This window comes from Halichoeres trimaculatus, unplaced genomic scaffold (genome assembly GCF_033239565.1).
Source record: "Halichoeres trimaculatus isolate MK-OKI-2021-1 unplaced genomic scaffold, fHalTri1.1 fHalTri1_scaffold_9, whole genome shotgun sequence".
Lineage (NCBI taxonomy): Eukaryota > Metazoa > Chordata > Actinopteri > Labriformes > Labridae > Halichoeres > Halichoeres trimaculatus.
The window spans coordinates 10871578-10895338 of NW_027437188.1; the positions used below are offsets into that span (position 1 = coordinate 10871578).

Here is a 23761-nt window from a genome sequence, read left to right on the forward strand (position 1 = left end):
GATACTCGGTACTACAAACAGAATCCCTGTATATGGATTTGACTGGCGTTCCAGTTTGACTTCACAGAGTTTGCTCAGAATCTCCTGTTTGTGTATTTGTTACTAAAAGTTCCTCCAAGAACTATTTGGCGCCGCAGAAGTCTTGAAGTTTTTACAGAAGCTGCACCTTTTTTTGACCTGCAACTGGCACCTACCCTTTCTCATGTTATTAAGTTAGAAATTCTTTTTTGTTATTTAGTGGCAAAATTAACAACTGTCAAATATTTACGTGAACAACTTTAATACTGTATTGTTAAATCATGACTCGTCTCTAAAAACTGATGAGGTTGGATGGAGGCCTAGGTGTGATGTCTGCGGCTGCACTACAGCTTGATAGAGCTTGAGAAAGCAATCAGCTACCCTCAGATTATATGTTGTGGATTTGTCGGTGAATAAAAAATCTTTATTTGGTTTATTTTGATTCAGGGAGAACAAACAGGTGTTGTGTTTAAGCTGGAGAACAGCTTATAGACAGAAAAACGGAGAGTTTAGCTCACAACATTGAGCAATGTTTATGCACCTTTTTTCACACCATACATTCCTGATGTAAGATATCAGAGATTTTGCACATTATTTGAGGTCTCACTTAATAATTGCAGTCAAAAAGACACAGCTGAGACCGACAATGCCCCCTGACCCAGCGTGGTGAGCCACTGAATCGAACAGCTTCCAGCTGAGCGCATTTTGATGACAGGCTAGACAACAGCAGATTTTTTTGTTTCAACTGAACAACAGCATTTTTTACCATCCAAAATGCAAAAATAATTCATCCTGGATTAGGTCTGCACAATTTGTGGATATATGCAAAGGGAACCCATGCTGTATATATTATCTATATTTATACATATATTATCATATGCTTTATATATGCTGAGCCTTATGCTTTAAACAGTATCTGACTGCAATCTGCAGCTCCTAAGTCTAAAATAGACCAAAACACAGCTTTTATTCAGCACTAAACTGTCACGTTTCATCTGAGGGGTGCTGGTTGCTATTTTGAGCTTTCTCTTTCTGCATCAAAATGATATTCAAGCATGAACATCCTACCTAAACCTGAATACCACAAGTAAAACACACACATGCTGATTAAGAAAGCATTGCTTGTTGAGTTTTGAGAATGGAGAACGAGTGCTGCATGGAGAGGGTGTTGGGAGATGTTCCTTGTGTTGTTTCTTCTGTCCGCTATACAGAACGTGCTTGTCTTGGTGAATAAATGCGCGCACATGTTTGTGTGCCTGTTAACGTGTTGCAGCGGAACTTCACTGTGTGTGAAAGATCAGGTGCTCTTTCACACACAGTGAAGTTCTGCAGGGAGAAATGTGAACCCAATGATGTCCTGACAACATCTCATCATGAAAATTGGATGAATAACATAAGGCTATTTAGTCTGTAAAACTAAAATAACAAGGTATAGATCTGATTTATGAGAGAGGGAACTCCAAATCACTTCAGCTGTGATCTGGCGCTGTATTGAAAATGAAATGAAATCGACTCATATATATGGCAGGGGAAACCCTTATATTATATTATTCATTTCTGGACCGCTTGTCCTGTTCAGGGTCGTGGGTGGCTGGAGCCTATCCCAGCTGTAGAGGGGTTTACACCTGGGACTGGTTTAGTCAATCACAGGGCTGAGACAGAGACAGGCACCCATCTACTCACATGAATGAGTGAATGTGAGTAATTTAGAGTGACCAATTACCGTATTTTCCGCACCATAAGGCGCACCTAAAAGCCTTCAATTTTCTCAAAAGCCGACAGTGGGCCTTATAACTCGATGCACCTTATATATGGATCAATACTGATTAATCATGGCTACCATTAGGGATGGGTACCAAATTAGGTACTTTTATAGGTACTGACCGAATTCTGTCAAAAGTATCAGGTACCGAGTCATGTAAAATCAAAAGGTACCATGTTTAGGTACCTAAATGCATTCTTGTGACTGAGGGAGTGGAAGAGTAGGCGATTTTCCATGCTGGACATGAACACAGCATTGCAAGATTACATATTGATGAATAAATATGTTAAGTTGAATATTGTTTTTCTTCTTATTTTTAAACAAGTTGATATTTTTTACCACATAAACACAAAAAAGTACCAAAAAATGGTACCATTGAGTACCGGTACCGATTGTCAGGTACCGGGCATCAGTACCGTATCGTTTCAAATGTGAAAGGTACCCATCCCTAGCTACTGTAGTAGTTGACGAAGTAATAGTGGTGAGAACTGGTAAAGAGGAAATCCTGTAAGTGCTAACGTTAGCTCACAGGCTGGCCCGGGCTTCTTCTCTTGTTTATTGTTAAAGGAACACAGCGCCCCCCAAAGGTCTGGCATGTGAACTGATCTCTGGAAACAGCTTTTGTTGACGACAGAAACTGCTTCGTCTTTACAGCGCACTTTTTTTGAAAACCGCACAGAAAATAGTTGGATAGGAAAATGTGCGGCTCTGTGTGGATGTAGCCTGAGTTTGACTGACTTATCTGACTGTTTTGTTGACATTCCCTTTAGCACAGCTCCATCTAGTGGATGCATAACGCAACCCCAGCCACTACTGTAGCTTCTACTTATACTACTTATGCGCCTTATAATGAAGTGCACACTATATATGAAAACAGTTTTCATATAGGCCATTCATTGAAGGTGTGCCTTATACTCAGAAGCTCCTTATAGTGCGGAAAATACGGTAACCTGATTAGCATGTTTTTGGACTGTGGGATGGAGCCAGAGGACCTGGAGAGAGAACCCATGCATGCACGGGGAGAACATGCAAACGCCACACAGAAAGGCCCACTGGCTAAGATAGGATATGAACTGGTGACCTTTCTGCTGTGAGGCTGCAGCACTAGCTGTTGCGCCACTGAGCAGCCCAAATCATATCATATCATATCATATCATATCATATCATATCATATCATATCATATCATATCATATCATATCATATCATATCATATCATATTATATCATATCATATCATATCATATCATATCATATCATATCATATCATATTATATCATATTATTTTATATTATATTATATTTATTATATTATATTATATTATATTATATTATATTATATTATATTATATTATATTATATTATATTATACCATATCATATTATATTATATTACATTAAATTAAACTTTGAAAATATCATGAACTAAAGTTGGAGACAGTATTACTTTCATCTCCATAAATCAGCTACCTGGATAATGCTGGTCATACTGAAAGGACTCTAGTGACTTCTGTCTTTGAGCCTGGGGTCTGGTTGAATTGTATTGCATTTGAGTTTATTTTCTAATATCAAAAACCCAGCTTGGAGTATATTGTTATTTAGCTATAAAATGGTATCGAACTTTTCTGCCGACATGTATCGAGCAGTGTACAGCTGAAGCAGGAAAAGGGGGGAGGGGCAGAGTGTGCAGAAAAGCAAAAGTAAAACTCGTGAACATGCTGCGTTTTTTTCTCGTTGTGGAGAGCTAGGAGAGAGTCAGAAATCAAATGGACAGCTTAGCTAACCCCAATGAGCAACTGCGCTTTAGAAAACAAGCTCCAGGAACCCACAACCCGGTACTACGACTGCAAGGGATGGTTTTTCTCTCCTCTCCTGATACAAAATCGTGCATGCGCAGGATAGTTTAGGATAGTAGTGCTCGCTGTGAGAGGAGCACCAGCTGAGCAGCAGAGAGTGAAACAAGCGAATCACCGAAAGGATTTATGTTCCGACGTTTGAAAGCATTTGCGTTACTTGCACTTGATGGTTGCGCTATAGTAATTTTATACATCTCACGTGCAAAACCGATACATCGAGTATATCGATAAATCTCTCAGCTCTAATGCAAATCAAGAGTTACACTGAGATTGCTCATGTAGTCCAATCAGATGCTCCACGGCTGCAGTCCAATTATGACCCACTACGCCCCTGTCTCTAGCTGATGAGCCATTACTGTCAGACTTCATATTTTGCCCAGAACCAGAGCGCTGAAATGTTTATTATCATTATTGAGTATTTACCCCCACCTCATCCCTCTTCCTCTGTGTGTCTTTCAGCTTTACCAGCAGGGTCGCCTCTGCCAGCTGGGAGGAGAGTTCTGTGAGCTTGAAGTGTTTGCTAAAGTGCTGCGGGCCTCAGACAAAAGGTAAGATAACACCAAGGGACTAAAACTGTACCTGGAGCCCAACACCGTCCTCATTGATCTAGAGGATGTCTTACACAACAGGATAGAGAACTGTGCACCCTTTAAACTTTTATAATAAGAGAAGAAGAAATAAAAACTGACATCACTGTTTGAGCTTACAAAAGGAAACGCATCTCGGCAATGAAATCCATCATTAAGCATTACTTCTTTATCGTTTCATAATGTCTGAAACAGCTGGGCTGGTCTCACTTCCTTTGCAGAAAACAGACTTTTTTTCCTCCAAATTTTCCACAGCAAAGTTATGTGGTGAATTATTTGCTCCTCTGCTGAAAAAGAAGGTCAGCAGTTTGTTTCCAAACAAAAAGTCTGGGTACTGATCTTAGATCACAGGTCATCAAACTGCTGGTAAACCTCAAGCAGCTGACAGCAGCAGGATGGTTAATGCAGACTCAGTTTGAAGGACAAGTATATTATTTAGCCGAGCTTTCTGTTCCTCAAATTGTCACACAAATGTGTTTTATTGACCAAAATATGTTTGAAAGTAAGTCCATGTGGGTTTTATTAACCACCTTTGACATTCTGTCATGATTGAGGTGCACACATAGTTCTGCAGCAGAAGCGATGTCAAACTCAGCTCATTCAGATCAGTTAGAGTTACTCTGAATTAAATATGTTAGCAGAATAAAAGCGTCTGGTTGTTCTGTGGTCTGTTGTCAGAAGTGATATTCAACTATGGACTGAGATTGAACTGAAATCTGGCATGATCACGACCGTTACAAAGGTGTTTTGGAATTAGAGGAGACCATGCAAACTGACGACTTCGGTCCAACACATTGGGATTGTCACTTTCGCAGATGTAAAAACACAAGTTTATTTTTTACAATAACGTACAAATTAACCCATCTGATATATCACTAATATCAAACTAAAGACATTTTAGGACGATGAGTAACTCAACCAACAGTCAGCAGGTCACACTGTACACTGAAACACCAGTGACATCTATGACCGTGTGAGCTGTTGAATGTGTTTCTTTTGTCTCCAGCTGTAGTAAATTGCAAATGAGTAAAGTTAACTGTTTCAAATCCAGTTATTAGTGATGGGAAAAACAGTTCTTTTCAGCGAACTGAATCATTAGAATCAGTTCAGTAAAACGATTTGTTCCAAAGATTTGTTCACCAAATCGTTCAGTACTTATCCACAGCTCTGCCTGTGAATCAGGATTTAACAAGCTGCATTATGGTTAAACATTTAGTTCTACTCACCATCGGACTGAGGTTGGCCAATGAGCTGAGAATTAGTGGGATAAAGCTACAGTTTGCAAACTGAATGCAATAGCAATCACATGTATTTTTACCGACTGTTCCCTTTACTTCAGTCAGTACACAAATGACTGACTGACTGTTTCTTAACGGGAGCCCCTTCCTCCGAGTCAGTCAGTCAGTGAGTGATTCATGTCAGAACTGTCGTTCAGTTTGTGAATGAGTTAAGGTACTGAACAGGAGTTCCTCTTCCCCCGAGTCCGTGAGTAATTGAGTGATTCCTGTTAGAGCTTCCATTCAGTATTTCCACGTTTCCGCCAAGCAGTCCGGGTCAGTTCAGTACGGTTTGGCTTGGTTTGGTACAGTTAAGCCTGATCCTATTTGTGTTTCCACAGCAAACTGTGCCCTCTTGTTTTAGGCAGCGTGTAAGCTGGATGCCAAACGTCACAGCTGTTAAACAATAGCGTGACGCCGTAGCAGCGCGACACAGTTTACCCCGCTAATAAATCCAACAGAGAAGAAAATGTGGCATAGTAAATAAAGAGCATAGATGGAAGACATGCAGCGTTCGTCCTCTCTGTGATTGGCATGTAGCTCTTTGATACAAAGTGCAATCAAGCTTTGTTTCAGTGAAGTCTGTGTGCGGCCAGGAGAAATGCAGCCACTGTCGCACAGTAAGTGATGATTCTTGTGACCAATCAACAGTCTGCAGTGTTGTGGCTTAACCTTCCAAGAGCAGATCTGTTCAGTCTGGCACCCATACGGAAGGGTCCCAAAAAAGTAGGCCGGCTCGTCTCGGTTTTGGGGATCTGTCCCGGGATAAGTCAGTGGAAACACCACAAAATGCGCACATACCGAGACGAACCAAACCGGTCTGCTTGGTGGAAACGCGGGATTTATGTTACAGAACTGACTGAGCGACACAGAGAAAAAAAGAGAAGACACATGAACGCGAGGATGCACAGACAAATGTCGTCCTTTCACGTTAATAGGATAAATACCACAAGACTATTAAGGCAGTTATAAAGACGATACAGACCTGATTTATGAGACAGAATAAATTACTTCTGCTGTGATCTGGTGCTTTATGGAAAATAAAATTACATTGACTTCCATTGACTAGAAATAATACCTATATGTAACTACTAGGGGTGCACCGATCACAATTTTCTGGCAGATCACTGATCCTTATAAAGCCTGACCTGTTGATACTGATTTTTATTTTTTATATTTCACAACAGACAGCATATATCTTCAGTTTTCCAATCTTATTTTGTTAAAATCATTGAACAATACCTGTGAAACAATAAAATCTTTGTTTTAACTTCAACAACCTATAAAGTGTCCTGAGTTTTAGGTCTCAGAGCAAAAAGTAACAATGGCTGGCTGCCAGACCTTCCCTGAGGTGTATAAGATCAGCTTCATATGTAAGAATGAGCAGATCACAGATTCCCCAAAATTAAGCAAATCAACACCGATCAATCGGTGCATGTCTAGTAACTACGGAAAGTTTGGTTTAAAAAAGAAAAAAGTTCCTTGAAAAGTGTTATCTGGTCTTTGTTGTTGCTGACAACTAAAGAGAATGCAATGGAAGCAAACATCAGCACTATCTTACACTGATCAGCCTTTTTCCATGGTGTTGGTGATTAGCACTGCTATCTTTTGGCTCCTGTGTAACCAAATGACTTTATTATTCTTAAATACATTCCTCTAACATGCTCCTCTCCTCTGCAGACACCTCTTGCACCACTGCTTCCAAGCCCTGATGGACCACGGCGTAAAGGTGGCCTCAGTCCTGGCGAACTCCTTCAGCCGCCGCTGCTCTTACATCGCAGAGTCTGATGCCCACGTCAAAGAGAAGGCTATCCAGTTTGGCTTTGTGCTGGGTGAGTTCATGGAAGAGGGGAATGAGGGCGTCACACCGACTTACTGAGTGTGAAACAGAGGAGCAGGGAGGTGACTTTCAGGAGCCATTCATTCATCCCTCTGATGTTATCTCGGCTTCAGCTGATAGGAAAATTGCATCATAGATAGAAGAAAAGGGGTTTTACTGCGAGTGGTCTACACTGATTTTCATGGTTTTAAGGGTGTTAAATGTAATTCAATTACCATGTTTATTATGATGGGACTGGAAATGATGGAACGATACGCTCAGGGATACCGGGTTCATGACATGGTCTTTCTCTTCTATGCTTTCCTTTTGCCTTTTTACTGCTTCCCTGGGTTACTTTGATAACAAACGTGCTTTCAGAAATAAGAAAGTAAATGTTTGATGCTTAAATCTTCCAAAAGGTATTAAAATGAAATATGTGTTATTCTAAATATGATGCTTTGTGTGAAACAAACAAGCGAAGTTAACCCCAAGCTTTACAAAGGTAAACCCTCTGATTTGGAAACCTGAAGTAATCTACTGTCTCTTTTCCCAGGTGGCTTCCTGTCAGATGCAGGCTGGTACGGAGATGCAGAGAAAGTGTTTTTGTCGTGCCTGCAGCTGTGCACGCTCCACAGTGAAGTCCTCCACTGCTTCAGAGCTGTGGAGTGCTGTGTCAGGTCAGTCATCTAGCCACAGTCGCACGCACGCACGCACGCACATGTGTGTATGTAAATGTATATATTTAAAGCTCCAGAGATATGTTTCCCCTGATTAAAGTAACTATTGGGTTTGTGTTTTTGCAAAGAGAATATTTTTGTTTTACTGTGCCCGTTTCTCTCAACTCTCAATCTACTGGAGAAAATATCATCGCTTTTGTTTTCATTTCCAGAACTGATTTAAACAGATAGTGAAATAGAAACCCAGCCATGTTGAGTCAAGTCAAATTTGGAGTAGTCTCTTAAAATACCTGGGTTTTTTTTGGCGGTTCATCTTTCAGAAGTTTCCCTGAAAGAATATTTCTACACTTTTTAGATTTTGTGCACACGTGCATCATGTGTCCATATTTTAGGGATCAGCAAGCCTGGTTCATACTTCTGCTTTGACCAAAGGTCGCGTTAACTGATTATTCTCCGTATTTGATGAAACTTTTGAGCGATGATGGAAAAATTGCGTCATTTTGACAGATTTGAAAACCTGAGAGCAATCCAGTCCATCACTTTTATTGTCACGCACAACAATTCATTAATGACAAACAGCACCTGCAGACGACCCCCTGTCCTGTTTGTGGCGAGGGTGCATAATTAATAAGTTATTATCTTGTCATGTTGTTGTGATGGGTTGTTGCTGTGCTTAAGATGGAGTTGATGCGTTGTGGCACATCTGTGACCACTACAACTCTGAGGCGGCCTCTGTCATACGTTGGGACCGCATGCTCCAGGATTTCCTCCTGGTTAAGCGATTCTGTCAGGAAACCCATCCATTGAAAGGGGGGGAGTGTAGGAGAACGAGTGTTGTATCTCACAGAGAAAACTTTGGGAGATGTTTCTTGTGGTGGTTTTTCCAGCTCTTTGTCCACTAAACAGACCGTGCTTGTCTGTGTGTGCATATGCGCGCACATGTATCACATACTCTTTCGCACACTGTAAAGTTTTGGGGGAAAATGTGAACCCAACAATGTACAAACGACATCCCATCATTAAAATTAGATGAATACAATAAGGCTGTTTTGTCTGTTAAATTAAAAAAAACATATATGCCCCCCCCCATATAATGGTATATAGCTGTATTTTAAGTGTGGAATTTCAAAGAGGAAACATTGAATTGAGCTGGACAGCAACTTTAAATATCATTAGGTTCTTAAATCCTGCCTACACCTTTCTGTCTATACCACACGTTATTTTTGCTCAAGTTTGAACAAGTCTTTGGTACTTTTTGGATTCTACTTTACTGGTGATTAATCAGACATCGATAAGATGTTGGGCTGCATGGTGTTGCAGTGGTTTTGCCTCGCAGCAAGTTCAAATCTCGGTTTGGGAACGGTGGGCCTTTTTGAGTGGAGTTCATGTTCTGCATGTGGTTGTGTGGGTTCTCTCCAGGTACTCCAGCTTCCTCCCACAGCCCAGAAACCTGCTCACCAGGTTAATTGGTGATTCTTAATTGGCCATTGGTGTGAGTGTGCAAGGTTGTTTGTCTCGATGTGTCGACCCTGTGAATGAATGGAGACCAGTCCAGGGTGTACTCTGCCTCTCGCCCTGAGACAAACTGGGATAGGCTCCAGCCACCTGAGACCCTAAACAGGACAAGCGATAGAAGATGGATGGAAAATAATTTTTGAACGTTCAGTAAATACAGACACAGTTGAGATTGGTGTCTCCTGTCTTGTCTCCGCAGGCTGCTCCATGTCCGTAATGGGAATTGTAAGTACCACCTGGGGGAGGAGACCTTCAAGCTCGCTCAGTCTTACATGGACAAACTAGCCAAACACGGCCACCAGGCCAACAAGGCGGCGCTTTACGGCGAGCTCTGTGCCTTGCTCTTCGCCAAAAGCCACTACGATGAGGTACGTGTGTCAGAGCATTAAAAAAAAAAATGATTGGAGCACCGATAGCCTTGTGGTCTAGGTTCGCCCTTACACAGGTGGCCTGGGTTTGAATCCAGCCTGTGGACTCTTTCCTATATGTCACTCCCCACTCTTGCCCTGTTTCCTGCTCTATCTACTCTCCATCCTCTATCCATTTAAAGGAAAGCCCAAAAAATAACTTTAGGATGCATCAGACATCTATTTATAGCCTGGTTTTTAAATATGTGAATCACTTTATTGTGCTCTTTGGTATGAGCAGAGTTTACAGGTGTGTCAGCCTGCAGCAGAAAGCTTTCTGTCATTTCACCATTTCTTTTTGTACTGATGTAATCTGCTGTAGCCCTTAGATGATTTGTATCTCTTTAAGGTCATACTTTTATATTTTTTAATGTTTATTTTTTTCTCAGTTTAAACAGGATTGTGCAAACTGTTGTCACCACTTTATGTTCAGAGCTTTGTGTCACTGAAACAGTCACATAGCTTTAGAAAGGTGGTGACACCTGAGACTAATCATTGCTTTTCTTTTAGACCAGTTCATAAAGAAAATATCCAATTTTCTAAGGCTGTAGGATAAAACGTCTGATTCTTTTTGACAGGATTTCAGGCGTGGGTTAAGTTTGTTTTTGTCTTGTGTTCCAGGCGTACAGGTGGTGTATAGAGGCTATGAAGGAAATTACTCCAGGGCTGCCTGTCAAAGTAGTGGTTGATGTCCTCCGGCAAGCCTCAAAGGTAACTGAAACAACATAATTTTAAGGCTCTGCAGAAAGTGTAATCAGGAAATCTTTTGAAAAGACATATGTGTGATTTGTGACTCTTCCCTGCTGCAGGCCTGTGTGGTGAAGCGCGAGTTCAGGAAAGCGGAGCAGCTGATCAAACATGCAGTGTTTCTAGCAAGGTAGCATGCTGTGTCTTCATAAGGACTCACTATTGTTCCTGTTCCTCTGCCTGTCATGAATCCTGATTCAGAGTTTTTTTCTCTTACAGAGAACATTTCGGACACAAGCATCCTAAGTATTCAGACACGCTGCTAGATTATGGATTTTACTTATTAAATGTAGATAACATATGCCAATCAGTCGCTATTTACCAGGTATGAAGAGTGGTTGTTGACATCAATATTTTTTATTGATAGTATTATTTATCTAAAGCTCACAAAGTTGATTTCTTTGCTCAAATTTTAGACAGCGTTGGACATCCGGCAGTCTGTATTTGGAGGAAAGAACATCCACGTTGCCACCGCCCATGAAGACCTGGCTTACTCCTCCTACGTGCACCAGTACAGCTCTGGGAAATTTGACAACGCTCTGTGAGTACAATGAACCTAACAAACCCAATACTATTCCTAGACCAGCAGCTAATTTCATTAGATATGAAGCACAAGACTGTGAGTCTCCTCTGTGGTGGTCTGTTCTCTGACTCTGTGTGCTGGCATTGATCTTATGTGGCTGCAGGCTGCCAGCTGTTTTATGCACTAAATGTATCCACCAGGCCACACACTAAGATGATGTTAAACGTTTGTTTCTGTAGTTTTCACCTGATACAGTGACAGCACAGAGATCATCATGTACAGACTTCGTGTTTTGCGTTCCCAAGTTTGGTTAGATTTAGCCAATTGTGACAGTAAAATCAGAATGTATGCTTGAAATAGCTTGAAAAAAACTTAATTCGCCGAAAGTGGAGTTCAAATATTTTTAGCGAGGTTAAAGTTTACATGAATGTCAGCGTGATGTCATCCTGCTTCCTTTACGACTTAAACATCTTGTTCAATGTGAATGTTCAAGATTATTTCTTCAGTATACTGTTAGTCATCTGGTCTGACACTTCACCGCTCACAGTGATGTGTGGCATTAAATCTCACCTTATGGAAGTTGAGTCTCATGGCTCATAGTCTTGTTTGCGTTGGTGGGTCATAAAGAGGCAGCTGTGTAATTACAAAAAGCGGTCTCCCGATGTGTCCTGTTGTCGTGGGCTGGGCCGAGTCACAGTCCCAAGCTGTTTTTCAGTCCCAGTCCGTCACTGACCACTGCATAAAGTTTTCTCCAGCACATCCCAAAGACTCACAATGGGGTTAAGGTCTGGACTCTGCGGGGGCCAATTCATGTGTGAAAATGAAGTCTCATGCTCCCTGAACCACTCTTTCACAATCTGAGCCTGATGAATCCTGGCGTTGCCATCTTGGAATATGGCCGTGCCATCAGGGAAGAAAAATCCATTGATGGATTAACCTGGTCATTCAGTATATTCAGGTAGTCAGCTGACCTCATTCTTTGAGCAGAGACTGTTGCTGAACCTAGACCTGACCAACTGCAGCAACCCCAGATCCTAGCACTGCCCCCACAGGCTTGGACAGTTGGCTCTAGGCATGATGGGTGATCACTTCTTCCACCTCTCTACTTACCCTGATGGCTCATCACTCTGGAACAGGGTAAATCTAGACTCATCAGACCACATGAACTTCCCCTGTTGCTCCAGAGTCCAATCTTTATGCTCCCTGGCAAATTAAAGCCTTTTTTCTTGATAGACTCACTGATTGCTTACTGACAGCGGTCAGACTCTTCAATCATCAATGTAAGATCTTAATGAAAAATTAATGCAACACTGGATGGAAATAAATCTTGTAACACTGCAGAAGCTTATAGCAACAATGCCACAGCGAATACCTGCTGTAATCAAAGCTTGAGGCGGTCCAACGTAATATTAGAGTGTGTGAACTTTTCCTTTGGTGGCAACTTTTTTGGCTGGGCAGTGTATTTTACAGTTTAAATAAATATTACCCTCAGTAATTCCATATACTAATTTTTTCCCTTTAACCCAAAGTATTACCAGTGTTATCCCACAGTAGGGTATGCAGGGTGTTGTTTACCACTGGTATTGGATCGGTATCAGTTGATACCCAAAGCTCAGGTATTGGTATTGGAACCAGAAAAGTCAAATCAGTGTATCCCTAAAACCCAGATCCTGATTCTACCATAAAAACCAGTGAGACATATTTTCTACCTATCGCCCCCTAATGGAGAACATTTTCCTCAAGAAGAGTTTGCTAAACCATGTTGTTGCAGTATTGGTTGATACTCTTCCTCCAAAGTATGTTCTGCATCTACATCAGACTGTGCTTCAAGAACACTCTGCTGGACTGATCCGTCTCCTGCTGACATGTTTTTAAGTGGCCTTAAAAGGACAGTTCAGTTTTTTTGAAGTCGGGTTGTATGAGCTCTATGTGACCACTAAGGACATGAGATACAGTAGAAAGTTGTCTCCTCTCCCTCAGTACGTCACAGACCGTCATCGATGGTGACGAGGAAATAGGCGCTACCAGGGAGAGACGGTACCAAATTCAAAGGCTATTTTCTCTGCCTACAAGAACTAAAATCAAAAAGTAATACCACAGTTTAAGAGTACGCTACATAAAATAATTTTTAAGTGCATTAAGTCTTCAGAAATATAAACATTTATCCGGACCTAACTAACTGGTTATGTATCCTTCCGCGCAGCGCTAGTGCGCTCCGTCCCCCCTCCTCCTTTCAGCTGTAGGGAATGTAAACAAGCTATGCTTCAGGCGCCGGTTGTAGCCTCGTGTAAGTTTGATCAAGTATCGTAATTCTTTTGTTTGTACTCTAAGGATTGTGAGGCAGCGTAGGAAATTCAAAATGAGTGACTATGACAGCCACGATGAAGTTTCATTCACTTTGAAACCAAAAGGATACCTGTATGAACTGAAGTACACAGAAGAAGAGCTGCTACAGATGGCGACTGAAAGGAATACAGAGGAAACATCCACGGATGTTAATAAATGTTTAAAAGCCTTTAAAAGCTGCTGTGTTGGCAAAATGTTCTTTCCATGTTGGAAGAAAGGTACAGAGTTATTGGAGTTGGAGATTTACAGAGCATTTAGAAAAAGACTGTTTGGAGACGGTTTAAATCCTTTTCTGGTTTTTGAGTCTGAGAATATTTGGACTGAAACATGGTGAGAAGGATTCATTTACACAACAGGGTTAAATGGTTGTAAAAGTGTTTGATATCTCCCCTATAACATTTGAATTTTCCTCTTTTCTGGACCTGATAGTCATACGTTGATCAATATGTATGAGTACTTTGTTTGATTTGTGTCAGTTCTGACCTTTTAATCCTGATCTCAGCTTCAAAACAACATTCTTCAGCGTAAACATATTTCCTTACTTGGAAGTGTTTACCCAGAGTGAAACAGAGTTATTGTGCCAAGTGTGTGTTTGACCGTGTGTTTGAGTGAGCTGCTGTGTTTGTCCCTCAGATTCCACGCAGAACGTGCCATAGACATCATCACTCACATTCTGCCTGAGGACCATCTGCTGCTGGCCTCCTCCAAGAGAGTCAAAGGTAAGAGAGAGGCGAGCCCAGGAGAGACGCTGCCAGCTGGGGGAAGGGTTCAGAGGGGGACATTTCACAGGACGCTGTAACTGACAGAGGGAAGCTGAGTCTTTTTAAAGCCTGGGCGTTCATTTTACACATCAGGGAGTCTCAGTAAGTGCAGAAAGATCTGGGATTGTTCCGATGGGTAGCTTTACCAGGCAGAAAAGAAGTAATCAGGCCTCCAAAAGCATGACAGAGTAAAATGGCAGGATGCTCTGGCTAAGTTCCAGTTGACATGACAACGTTTCATCCAAAAATGCTAAAATGCTGTAAAAAGAATCTGGCTTTACACAGAAATGCAGAGGGACTGAAAACACTGTAGTAAGCATGCCAGTAGGTGGCGCTATAAATATCAGCCAGAAGCAGCTTTGGTTGATCTCCACTGAAGTAGAGTTGGGTTGATCGTCTGGTGTATTGGGGAATAATAAGGGCAGAAGTGGAGCAACAGATGCACATATTGTATAAAGACAGTCAGCAGATTCAGCAGATTGAGCAGCACAAGCACAACACGACAGTCCACGACGATCGTAACATTGGTACTGTTGTCCTGTTCTATGTGCTCACGAGAAGCAGAGCATGATGCAGTACTTCCACTGAAAACGTCAACTTACTGTTCACACGGCAACCATGTTGGCAGCGTTTCAGAAAAAAATCCACTCTGGAGGCCGTTTTCACAAGTTAATTAAAATGCTGTTTTTGTGTAAACGTGAGGCTGAAACCCAACAAAACTTTTGCGTTTCACCGTAAAACCGTTGTTGTGTAAATGGCCCCCCTAAGTCTAACACCTGATATTTCCTCGTCAGCTCTTATCCTGGAGGAAATCGCAATCGACTGCCACAATAAGGAAACAGAAGAGCGCCTCCTGCAGGAAGCTCATGACCTCCACCTCTCCTCACTGCAGCTTGCAAAGAAAGCCTTCGGAGAGTTCAATGTCCAGACAGCAAAACACTACGGCAACCTCGGGCGGCTTTACCAGTCCATGAGGAAGTTTAAGGTAGGATGTGGTGACATTTCTAGAATCTGTATTTGTATGTGATACTGTTGGTTTATGTTGTGATGAAATAAATTTAAGAGTTAGTTTCAGAAGTCCAGCAGGAAAATTACAGAAGGAGTTGAGGTGAAAATTCCAGCGTTTGAATTCACTCACGAAGCTCATCCTCTAAATTTCTGTAAGGCTGTCAGAAGATAGAAGACTCATGTTGATGTCTGTGTGTGTGTTTGTACGTCTGTTTTCTGTATCAGGAAGCTGAGGAGATGCACATCAAAGCCATCCAGATTAAGGAGCAGCTCCTGGGCCACGAGGACTACGAAGTGGCCCTGTCAGTGGGTCACCTGGCCTCGCTCTACAACTACGACATGAACCAGTATGACGACGCAGAGAGGCTCTACCTGCGCTCCATCGCCATTGGTCAGAGCTAGGGGGGAAAGGGGGCGGGGTTACTCATGTTTGGTCAAATTAAGACACAGATTACTTTGTTACTGTTAATTTTAGGTGGATTGGATTGTTGGATCTGATTCTGTTTTAGATTAGAGCCACATATCGATGTCCACAGTCTCTTTGGATAACACGGACCTGTGTTGAGTCCGGCCTTCCTTCATTAAGCAGATATTTGTCCAGTTTGCTGCTTCTTTTGTCTTTTATATGAGTGCGCAGGTTGCTGTCTGTTCAGTCTCTCAGTCTGATTTACGATGCTCATCCTGGTGGAAAAGTGGCTTTAGTTTTCGCTCTGTATGATGAAGCTCATTAATGTCGACTCTTAGAGCTGTCTCGAGCAACAAAACGGAGAGGAGCAAAGACAATGTTCAGGTTTGTGCCTGAAGACCATAGACTGTATACAACATGGATGAAGCATCCGCGACATCACCCGCCTGTTCCTGAAACCGTGAAATGAAGCCAAACCTCAGACGCAGCCAGACTTGCTATGACACCGGCTGTGAGTTTTTCTTTGAGCAGCTACTGGGCACCCGATGGTCACGTGACCTGAGCTGTGCCTCTGATTGGAAAATCAAACGATCCTGATAACGTCTAAACCGCAGAGATAGAAAAAAAATATTCACTCACCATACAGTGTGTGCTGATAGTGAAATCAGCGTTTTAGACGCAAGACGTTTTTTGAATCAGGCTGTAAATATGCTTTTTTAATGCCTTAAAGGTCTGTTTTTATGACTGGGTGTGTACATGACTCCCGGTTTTTCTGCAGCCAACCTTAACCAGATTCTCGACAGACTTTTAGCAATACCTCATAGGCTTCATTTTTACTGACCTGGTTTTGCCCCTTGCTTAAGGCAGCTTTGGAGGCGCTGGTCAAGCAGAGCGATTTGGTTTCACACCCCATGTGAAAGGCTGGGGCCTTCGAGAGAGTTGTCCTGGGTTTGAGTCCAACCTGCGACCCCTTATTTCCTCTCCTTCTGTTTCATCCTCTTTGCATTGTCCTGTCCTCTGGATTAAGAAGTGGAAAGCCCAGAAATAGAACTACAGAGATATGTATTAAGTAAGGATTAAACAACGAGGAAGCGTGCATTAGACTGTTCTAAGGCACGACGTGGAGTGGGAACTCCACGACGCGCAGCGGAGTGGTGTTACTCCGAGGAGTGCCTTAGAACGGTCTAATGATCGCTTCCGAGTTGTTTAATCCGCTTATACCATGGTCCCACAAACTGTAAACTTTAAAAGAAATAATGAATAATTTGACCAGAGAGAGTGATGCTCCACATGTGCTCAGTTGTTTGATCTGAGGTTTTTAGCGCACTGGTGGGACAGGAGGAGAGAGAAACGGAGCTGTCTGCAGCGGTGCCTTTCATCCATTAAGCGCACGCAGAGGGACAGAGGTCAAACTGTTGCTGTATCAGCCAATAATGGCATGATCTCACACCGATCACTGATAAAACAACAGTTTGCTACTGTATGAAAATGGCGTGGTTATGTGTAATTTTTAAAGGCATTATTGAACTGGCTCAAGTGGGCCAGTGGAGCCCGCAGTCAGCTGACCCGGAGCCTTTCAGTTTCACTTTCAGCCTGCTGTCTGGTCTCTGGGGCTCTTTCTAATTGTCTGTTGTCATCCTCAGTGAGAATGAATGTTGTAATCATCCAGATAAATATCAAACATGTTTGAAAATTATCGGGGCGGCTCCGACGAGTCTGTGAGACGATCGTAGGGCTAAAGATTCATCTGTCAGCCGCTCACACTTGAAGATAATCTTGGCTGAACGTCGGGGCGGATTTTAGTCCCCGACCAGATTTCTTCCCCTATTGTCTGGAGGACCGCATCAGGGTTAAATCGGGGCGAGAATCCTGTAGTGTGAGCCAGGCTTTAGAGACGGGGCCCAGTAGGAGCGCAGGCTGCTCTCGCATGCGTTGAAATGTGTGTGACGCGTTGCTATGGTAACACGCACAGAGGAGTAATACAATGGTGATTTAACTTGCCGAACTAACTGTCAACTGGCGTGCATTAGACCAATCTAAGGCACGCCAGTTGACATTGGAATTATCACTGACCATGGTATAATTTGACCTATCCACTTTAAACTTAGCGTGTGACGTTTCATGTCCCCTCAGGTAAGAAGCTGTTCGGGGAGGGCTACAGCGGGCTGGAGTACGACTACAGAGGTCTCATCAAACTCTACAACTCAGTGGGAAACTACGAGAAGGTGTTTGAATACCACAACGTACTGTCCAACTGGAACCGCCTGAGGGACCGGCAGTTTGCTGTGGCGGATGCCCTGGAGGACGTCAACACTACACCACAGCAGACCCAGGAGGTGGTACAAGCTTTCCTATTGGCTCAGAGCATGGGCCCCACCCGCCCCTGTCTTGGTTGATTTTATGAGGGAAGAGGAACAAAAGAAAAAGACTTGTGGGTCGGTGAGGACAGAAATGAGCCCTGTGATGTGATGCTCCAGTTGCACACAGTAAAATAGTAACACAGTAAATTCAAGCATCACCGGCAAGTCAGCTGCCAGTACACACGGACATACACACACATTTAGTCATGGATTTGAAAACGTAGAGAAGACACCGCTATTGAACCTCATCGACACCCACACCAAGCACCACGATGCAGCTGCAGACTGGACGCAGCTTCACCCACAGAGCAGAATGAAGCTTCTCTCTGAGAGAAGAGAGGAACTGACCGAGGGTGGGATTTCAAAAAAAAACCTCAAACGTCCTGTAAGGATGACCAATGACCTCTCCTCTTCTCTCATCTCGCTCGCCTTTTCTCTTTCAGTTGGGGATCCTCAGATTTTTTCTTTTTTTCTTTTTTTTAAATTTGAACCAGTGTAGCTCTGAACGCCATGAGACTCATCACAGACCCAAACCGTGTTCTCCAGGGCTACACATCTGAACCACACACACACACACACACACACACACACACAAACAAACACACGTCTGTGACACACACCCTCATCCGCCAGCGTCGTCACTACGAGGACCAGAGATGGAACGTGCCGGGTGTTTCTGGACACTTGTACAGTGAAATAATACTGCAGATTGTACTCCTCAGTTTCAAGTGAAGGCTTCTTTTTTCTTTGCAAAGAAATGAAAGTGCACCCTAAGAAAACTTCTGGAGGAGAGATTTCAAACAGAGGAATGTGCTGAACCAGTGGTTTTATTGTTACACACATTATTTTATCTCTTTTCCAGCTTAGAACTGATCTAGAATAATTAAAATGCCAATAATTTATATGCAAAAGTGTATGTTATGTAGCCCTTTTGTTTATGCTTTTCTTACTGAGTGGGCCATGAATGCTAAAGAAATTGAACAACACTACCACAATAAACCAGGAGGAGAGGAAAAGGCCTCACGCTCAGAGGCTCAGATGGCCTGTCATTGTATTTTTCGTCGTTTTTCGTTAAGGGGAACTCTGTGTTCAAACCTGGCTCTAATTACAACACATTTTGGGTCTGAATGGCTTAAGAGTATAGAAAAACATGAGAGGGGCTTCAGCGGACTGCTTGTGACGAGCTGGGGTGTGAGAAACATTAAATTTTAGCCCGTCCTGTGAAAGTGATTTTGCCACTGGCCAAAATTCAGAAAGTGTTTCTTCAGAGAAAGACGATAAATGTGTGTTATTACTCCTTAATATCTGCCAAGCTCCTCTGAAAGAAACTGTAATTTAACCCTGCAGAACCTGAGAGGACTGCTGCCCCAGTCAAGTTTTTATTCTGGTTGTTGTGTGCTGAAATAATCTAGTTAAAAGACCACTACAACAACAAAAAAACAGAAACATCTCACCAGCTTTAGAGCAACAACTCCTGTGTTCTGTGCAGTTAAACTACTGTGGTGTTAATTTCACACAGGCACAAAACTCCTGGTGGGAGCATCATCATTTTTTAACACTTAGTGACCAAATTTAACAGCCAGACTCGGTCTTGCCAGCCTCTGCCAGAAGTCGAGGGAGCTGATTTTGTGAACACAGCAGGTAGCATTCAGGAACAGTCGAGCAGTCAAGCAGCTGTGCTTACGCTCTCTGCTGCTGATTTCAGTTGTTTTCATTATCTATCCTGATACATGTGTTTGATACGTCCCTGGCATCAGCATCAAAACCAAACGGGGGGACACTAAACTGTGAAAGCAGACTGATAAAACACAAGGGCCTGAGTTTCATGAAGCTATCAGGAGCTCAGGTGTGAAAGGAGCTTCATTATCGCACTGTTTGGTTGCTTTAATGTCTGATCTGCTTAAAAATGATCTCAGGGTTTGATATTATGAGCAGTCTTTCTCTGAAGGGATCCTAAAAGTGGTGTCAGGTGAATAGAGCAACAATCTGAGACGATCAGTGACAAAAAAAAAAAAAAACTAGAAGTCTCAGTGCACTCAGTGTGTTTAAAGACCTGGAACATTAAGTTTCTCCTACTGACTGTAAACAAACATGGACGACAAACCTCCATTTCCTCTGGGGGAAAATAAAGCCAAAAAAGCTGCAATGTTCCCTAAAATATCGCACTGGTTGGTGTAGTCTGATGTCACACCTCTTCCTCTAATCAAAAAACCTGTACACCTTACTGAGGAAGCTTGGTGGCTCTCTCAGCAGACACCCATGATTCTGTGCAGCTCGGTGATTCTAGTGTTGGCACAGTTTCCCTTCACTGTTTCTTCTTTACGCTGATAATCTGGGGCCTCACTAGTCAACACAGCTGACCATCATGAGGTCACTTCCCCTCTTTGTAGCATCAAACAGCCAAAAAAACTCAACTCAACCAAACATCATCTGAGAATCATCTTTGTGACAGGAACTTTTTGCAAGAAACATTTATGAATGTTCTGCAGACAGCCACCAGGGGGAGCTCTGAGTGCTTTGGAATAGTTCTCATACAGGTATTGCAACTTTTCAGTGTCTGCAGGCTGAAGCAAGCCCAAACTTTTCCTTACCTGTTACTCATTCAGACCCTAAGGTGTGTGGAATGAAAACACAGCTTTAAAAGGCACAGAGTTCCACTTTAAAGAGGAGTGTGGGTGTGTGTGTGTGTGAATAAACACAGATATAGCTCTGGGTGCCCGAGTGCTCCACTGATGATGATCAGCCTTACACCAGCCTGCAGTTATCTGTCTGTAGACGGACCCATACTTCTAAGTGCTAATGAAACTATCTGACCCTTAAGGGCACTGCAATGGGACCAATATAGATTGAGTGTGTGTGTGTGTGTGTGTTCAATATTGCGTCTGGTATCTTCCTCTCCTCCTGGTATTATCTCCGGTCAAAGCAAAGTTTCCACTTTTCCTGGACTCTGTTTTTCCATCATCTCTGTCAGACTGTGGAGCCTCAAACTGAGTTTGATCTGATGGAAAATGTAAAAACGGAGTCCAAAACCAGTCGAAGCAAACCTTCTGCACCATTTCTGGACTCTGCTGCCTTGGAGAAGCGCCCCACAGTGTTTCTGTCGATTCAAAGTGAATGAGGAAATCGAGCTTTGCCTTGCTGTTGCTTCAGTGCTGTCGGACGTCTCCCTCTCTAGCAGTGATGTGAGTGGCTCTTGCTGAGGAGGTCCAGCCTTAGCCCCCCTTAAACGGACGCTCAGCGACACTCTTGGTGCTTTGGCTTCAACAGGCACACCCTCCTGGCCCCCCCTTCCACCTGACAAACACACACACATGAGCACACAGCAATTTTCCTGAGCAGACAGGGAAATGAATGTTATAATTCTACTATCAGAGGTCGTACATGTGTTCTTTTCCTACAATAAAAGCAGAAATTTGACTGGAAAATCAACCTAAGATGCTCCAACACTGAATCTTATTTTAGGCACATCTGCTGCAATGCATTCTGGTCTTTTTAGGCTGACATGCATTTTCTGCTCCCTATCTATGAAAGCAACATAGATGTGTTTTCTCAAAGGTTTTTCTGTTCAAACTGCAGAAACAAACTGAGCATGCTCTAACGGCAGTCCTTTCAGGGGCGGTCTCATGGTGATATTTGAAGCCACTGGTAAAACCAGCAGCTTCACCCTGCAGGACTCTGGAGTCTCTGCTCACATCTGTCTGTGTTGATTGGTTTGTTGATGTTATTTAAGTGACGTTAGTGTGTAAACTGACAAAGACTGAAAAAAGCTGAGGTAAAACTCCTGGTTCAGGGAGGCAAAATTACTCTTTTTAAATGGAGGCTGCAGAAGAAAAAAAGGGATTCTGCAAAATAATCCTTAGATTATTATTCTGATTTTTTAACTACAGAAACAAAGTATTCCTGAAGATACACATATTTTAGAGCAAGATGCTTTCCTCGTCTAGGAAAATGCTGTTGAATCACCAGACTCCATTGACAAAAATAGTGATTTTACCTTCTACTGCAAAAACTGAGATCCAAGCAAGTGGTAAAGGATTATTTTTAGTAAAAAAAAAACAAAGGTTTTATTAGACTTAATATAAGCCACATTCACCTGACAGGTTAAGAAACTCAATATCTTAAAAAAAACAAAAAGGCACCTGAATTGTTTGTGAAGAGTAAAAAAAATCTGGTGGGTGGAACAACTGTATTGGTTCATTTCTTTGTATTTACACTGGGGAAGTCCCAATAAGCCCCCCCGCCATGTTTTGCTCCGCTTTACGTTAGTCAACCAAATGTGTCATTTCAGCAAAGTGATGTCATGTCCTGCTTTGTTTCTGTGTGGAGTGGAGTCTGTACGCAGTGGCAGTTACGTTAATACGAAGCTTTAATTTTTCAAAAAAAAAAAAAAAGAGTTATGAGACATAAAAAAAAGAGCAAATCAGGACTGGGAGGGACAAGAAGAAGTTTATCATGTCCTGACCATGTTGTTTAAGTTTCAAGTAGATGTTATCAATATTATGTGTGTGTATCACATAACAATTAATATTACAAATCAAATCTGATGAGATTTGAAAAAAGATAAAGAGAATGAACATATATTGGTGCTGCCAAGTGATCAAAGGATTAATCAAGTTGATCACGTCTGTTCTGTGATTAATCATGGTTAATCACACGTTTTCCTTGGGCTTAATAGAGTCTATAGATACAGTCTGTCAGAATACTACAATTGACTTAGATTTTGTTTTGAGTTTTGTTTTGCACCACATGTGCTCAAAACTATCAGACTCAAGAAAAAAGTAAATATTTTTGCACTTAATGTTATATTCAAAATCATTTTTAACAGTTTATGTTGGTCAAAAAAACGTTTTGCTTCTCAATGGAGCCTTGTACAATGTATCTTAAGAGGTAACTTGCAAAACCTTTGTAAAACAATGCCCTTGACAATATGAAATGAAATGAAAAATACTTTATTTATCCCAAATAGAAATTCAGAAATATATATATATATATATATATATATATATATATATATATATATATATATATATATATATATATATATATATATATATATATATATATATACACAATCCCTGATTGGGATGTAATGTCTGATTTCGGTCGGGTCTGTAACCCAGTGATTGGCCCTGATTTCCAATCAGGTAATCAGGGCATCCCTAATTCAGAATACTTGCTTGTAGAAATACTTGTAAATTGTTCCAACCCCATTTGCAGTTTCTCTGTGCAATTCAGACGTTATTTTTGTCCTTTAATATCTTGAGATGAGACAAACACTTGCTTAGATTTCAGTTTTGGCAGTGAAATCTTTGGGCGTTGAGCCAAAGTCAGCCTTCTGAACTGTTTACAAGGACATCTATTCTTATTGGGATTCTTTCAGGAAAGAAGTAGTCCTCTTTTAAGACCAGGAAATGGTAATTTCTCTCTTTTTGAAATCTTCTGGTCTAACTGACCAAAGCACCAATTTTACCTCATCAAGGAAACAAGGTGCAAATTTACCTCCATTGGTTTGTTTTTGATGTTATATCACTTTTATGCTCGCAGCAGCGCAGTCAAATTTCAAATGAATGTTTGTATAACTCAAGATAAATGAAATCTGACAGATTAAAGCAGAAGTTGAGCAGAAAATCCCAGATTATGTGGGGTAAAATTACAGTTTTTGTCAATAAAGTCTGGTGGTTTATGTAAGACCCTTGC

The 23761-nt window shown here is 41.9% G+C and overlaps 1 protein-coding gene across 1 annotated transcript in view; it reads left to right on the forward strand.

Annotated features, from left to right (window-relative positions):
• appbp2 (amyloid beta precursor protein (cytoplasmic tail) binding protein 2) overlaps window positions 1-19510 on the forward strand; it is a 31320-nt gene extending 11810 nt beyond the window's left edge. Inside the window, exons 2-13 of the mRNA XM_074679061.1 lie at window positions 4091-4179; window positions 7176-7327; window positions 7868-7991; window positions 9706-9874; window positions 10535-10624; window positions 10723-10790; window positions 10880-10985; window positions 11077-11201; window positions 14163-14248; window positions 15085-15275; window positions 15524-15689; window positions 17838-19510. Of these exons, the coding sequence (XP_074535162.1) occupies window positions 4091-4179; window positions 7176-7327; window positions 7868-7991; window positions 9706-9874; window positions 10535-10624; window positions 10723-10790; window positions 10880-10985; window positions 11077-11201; window positions 14163-14248; window positions 15085-15275; window positions 15524-15689; window positions 17838-18100 (1629 nt within the window). The 3' untranslated portion in view covers window positions 18101-19510. The remainder of the gene's footprint in view (window positions 1-4090; window positions 4180-7175; window positions 7328-7867; window positions 7992-9705; window positions 9875-10534; window positions 10625-10722; window positions 10791-10879; window positions 10986-11076; window positions 11202-14162; window positions 14249-15084; window positions 15276-15523; window positions 15690-17837) is intronic.
• Window positions 19511-23761: the final 4251 nt, after the last annotated feature.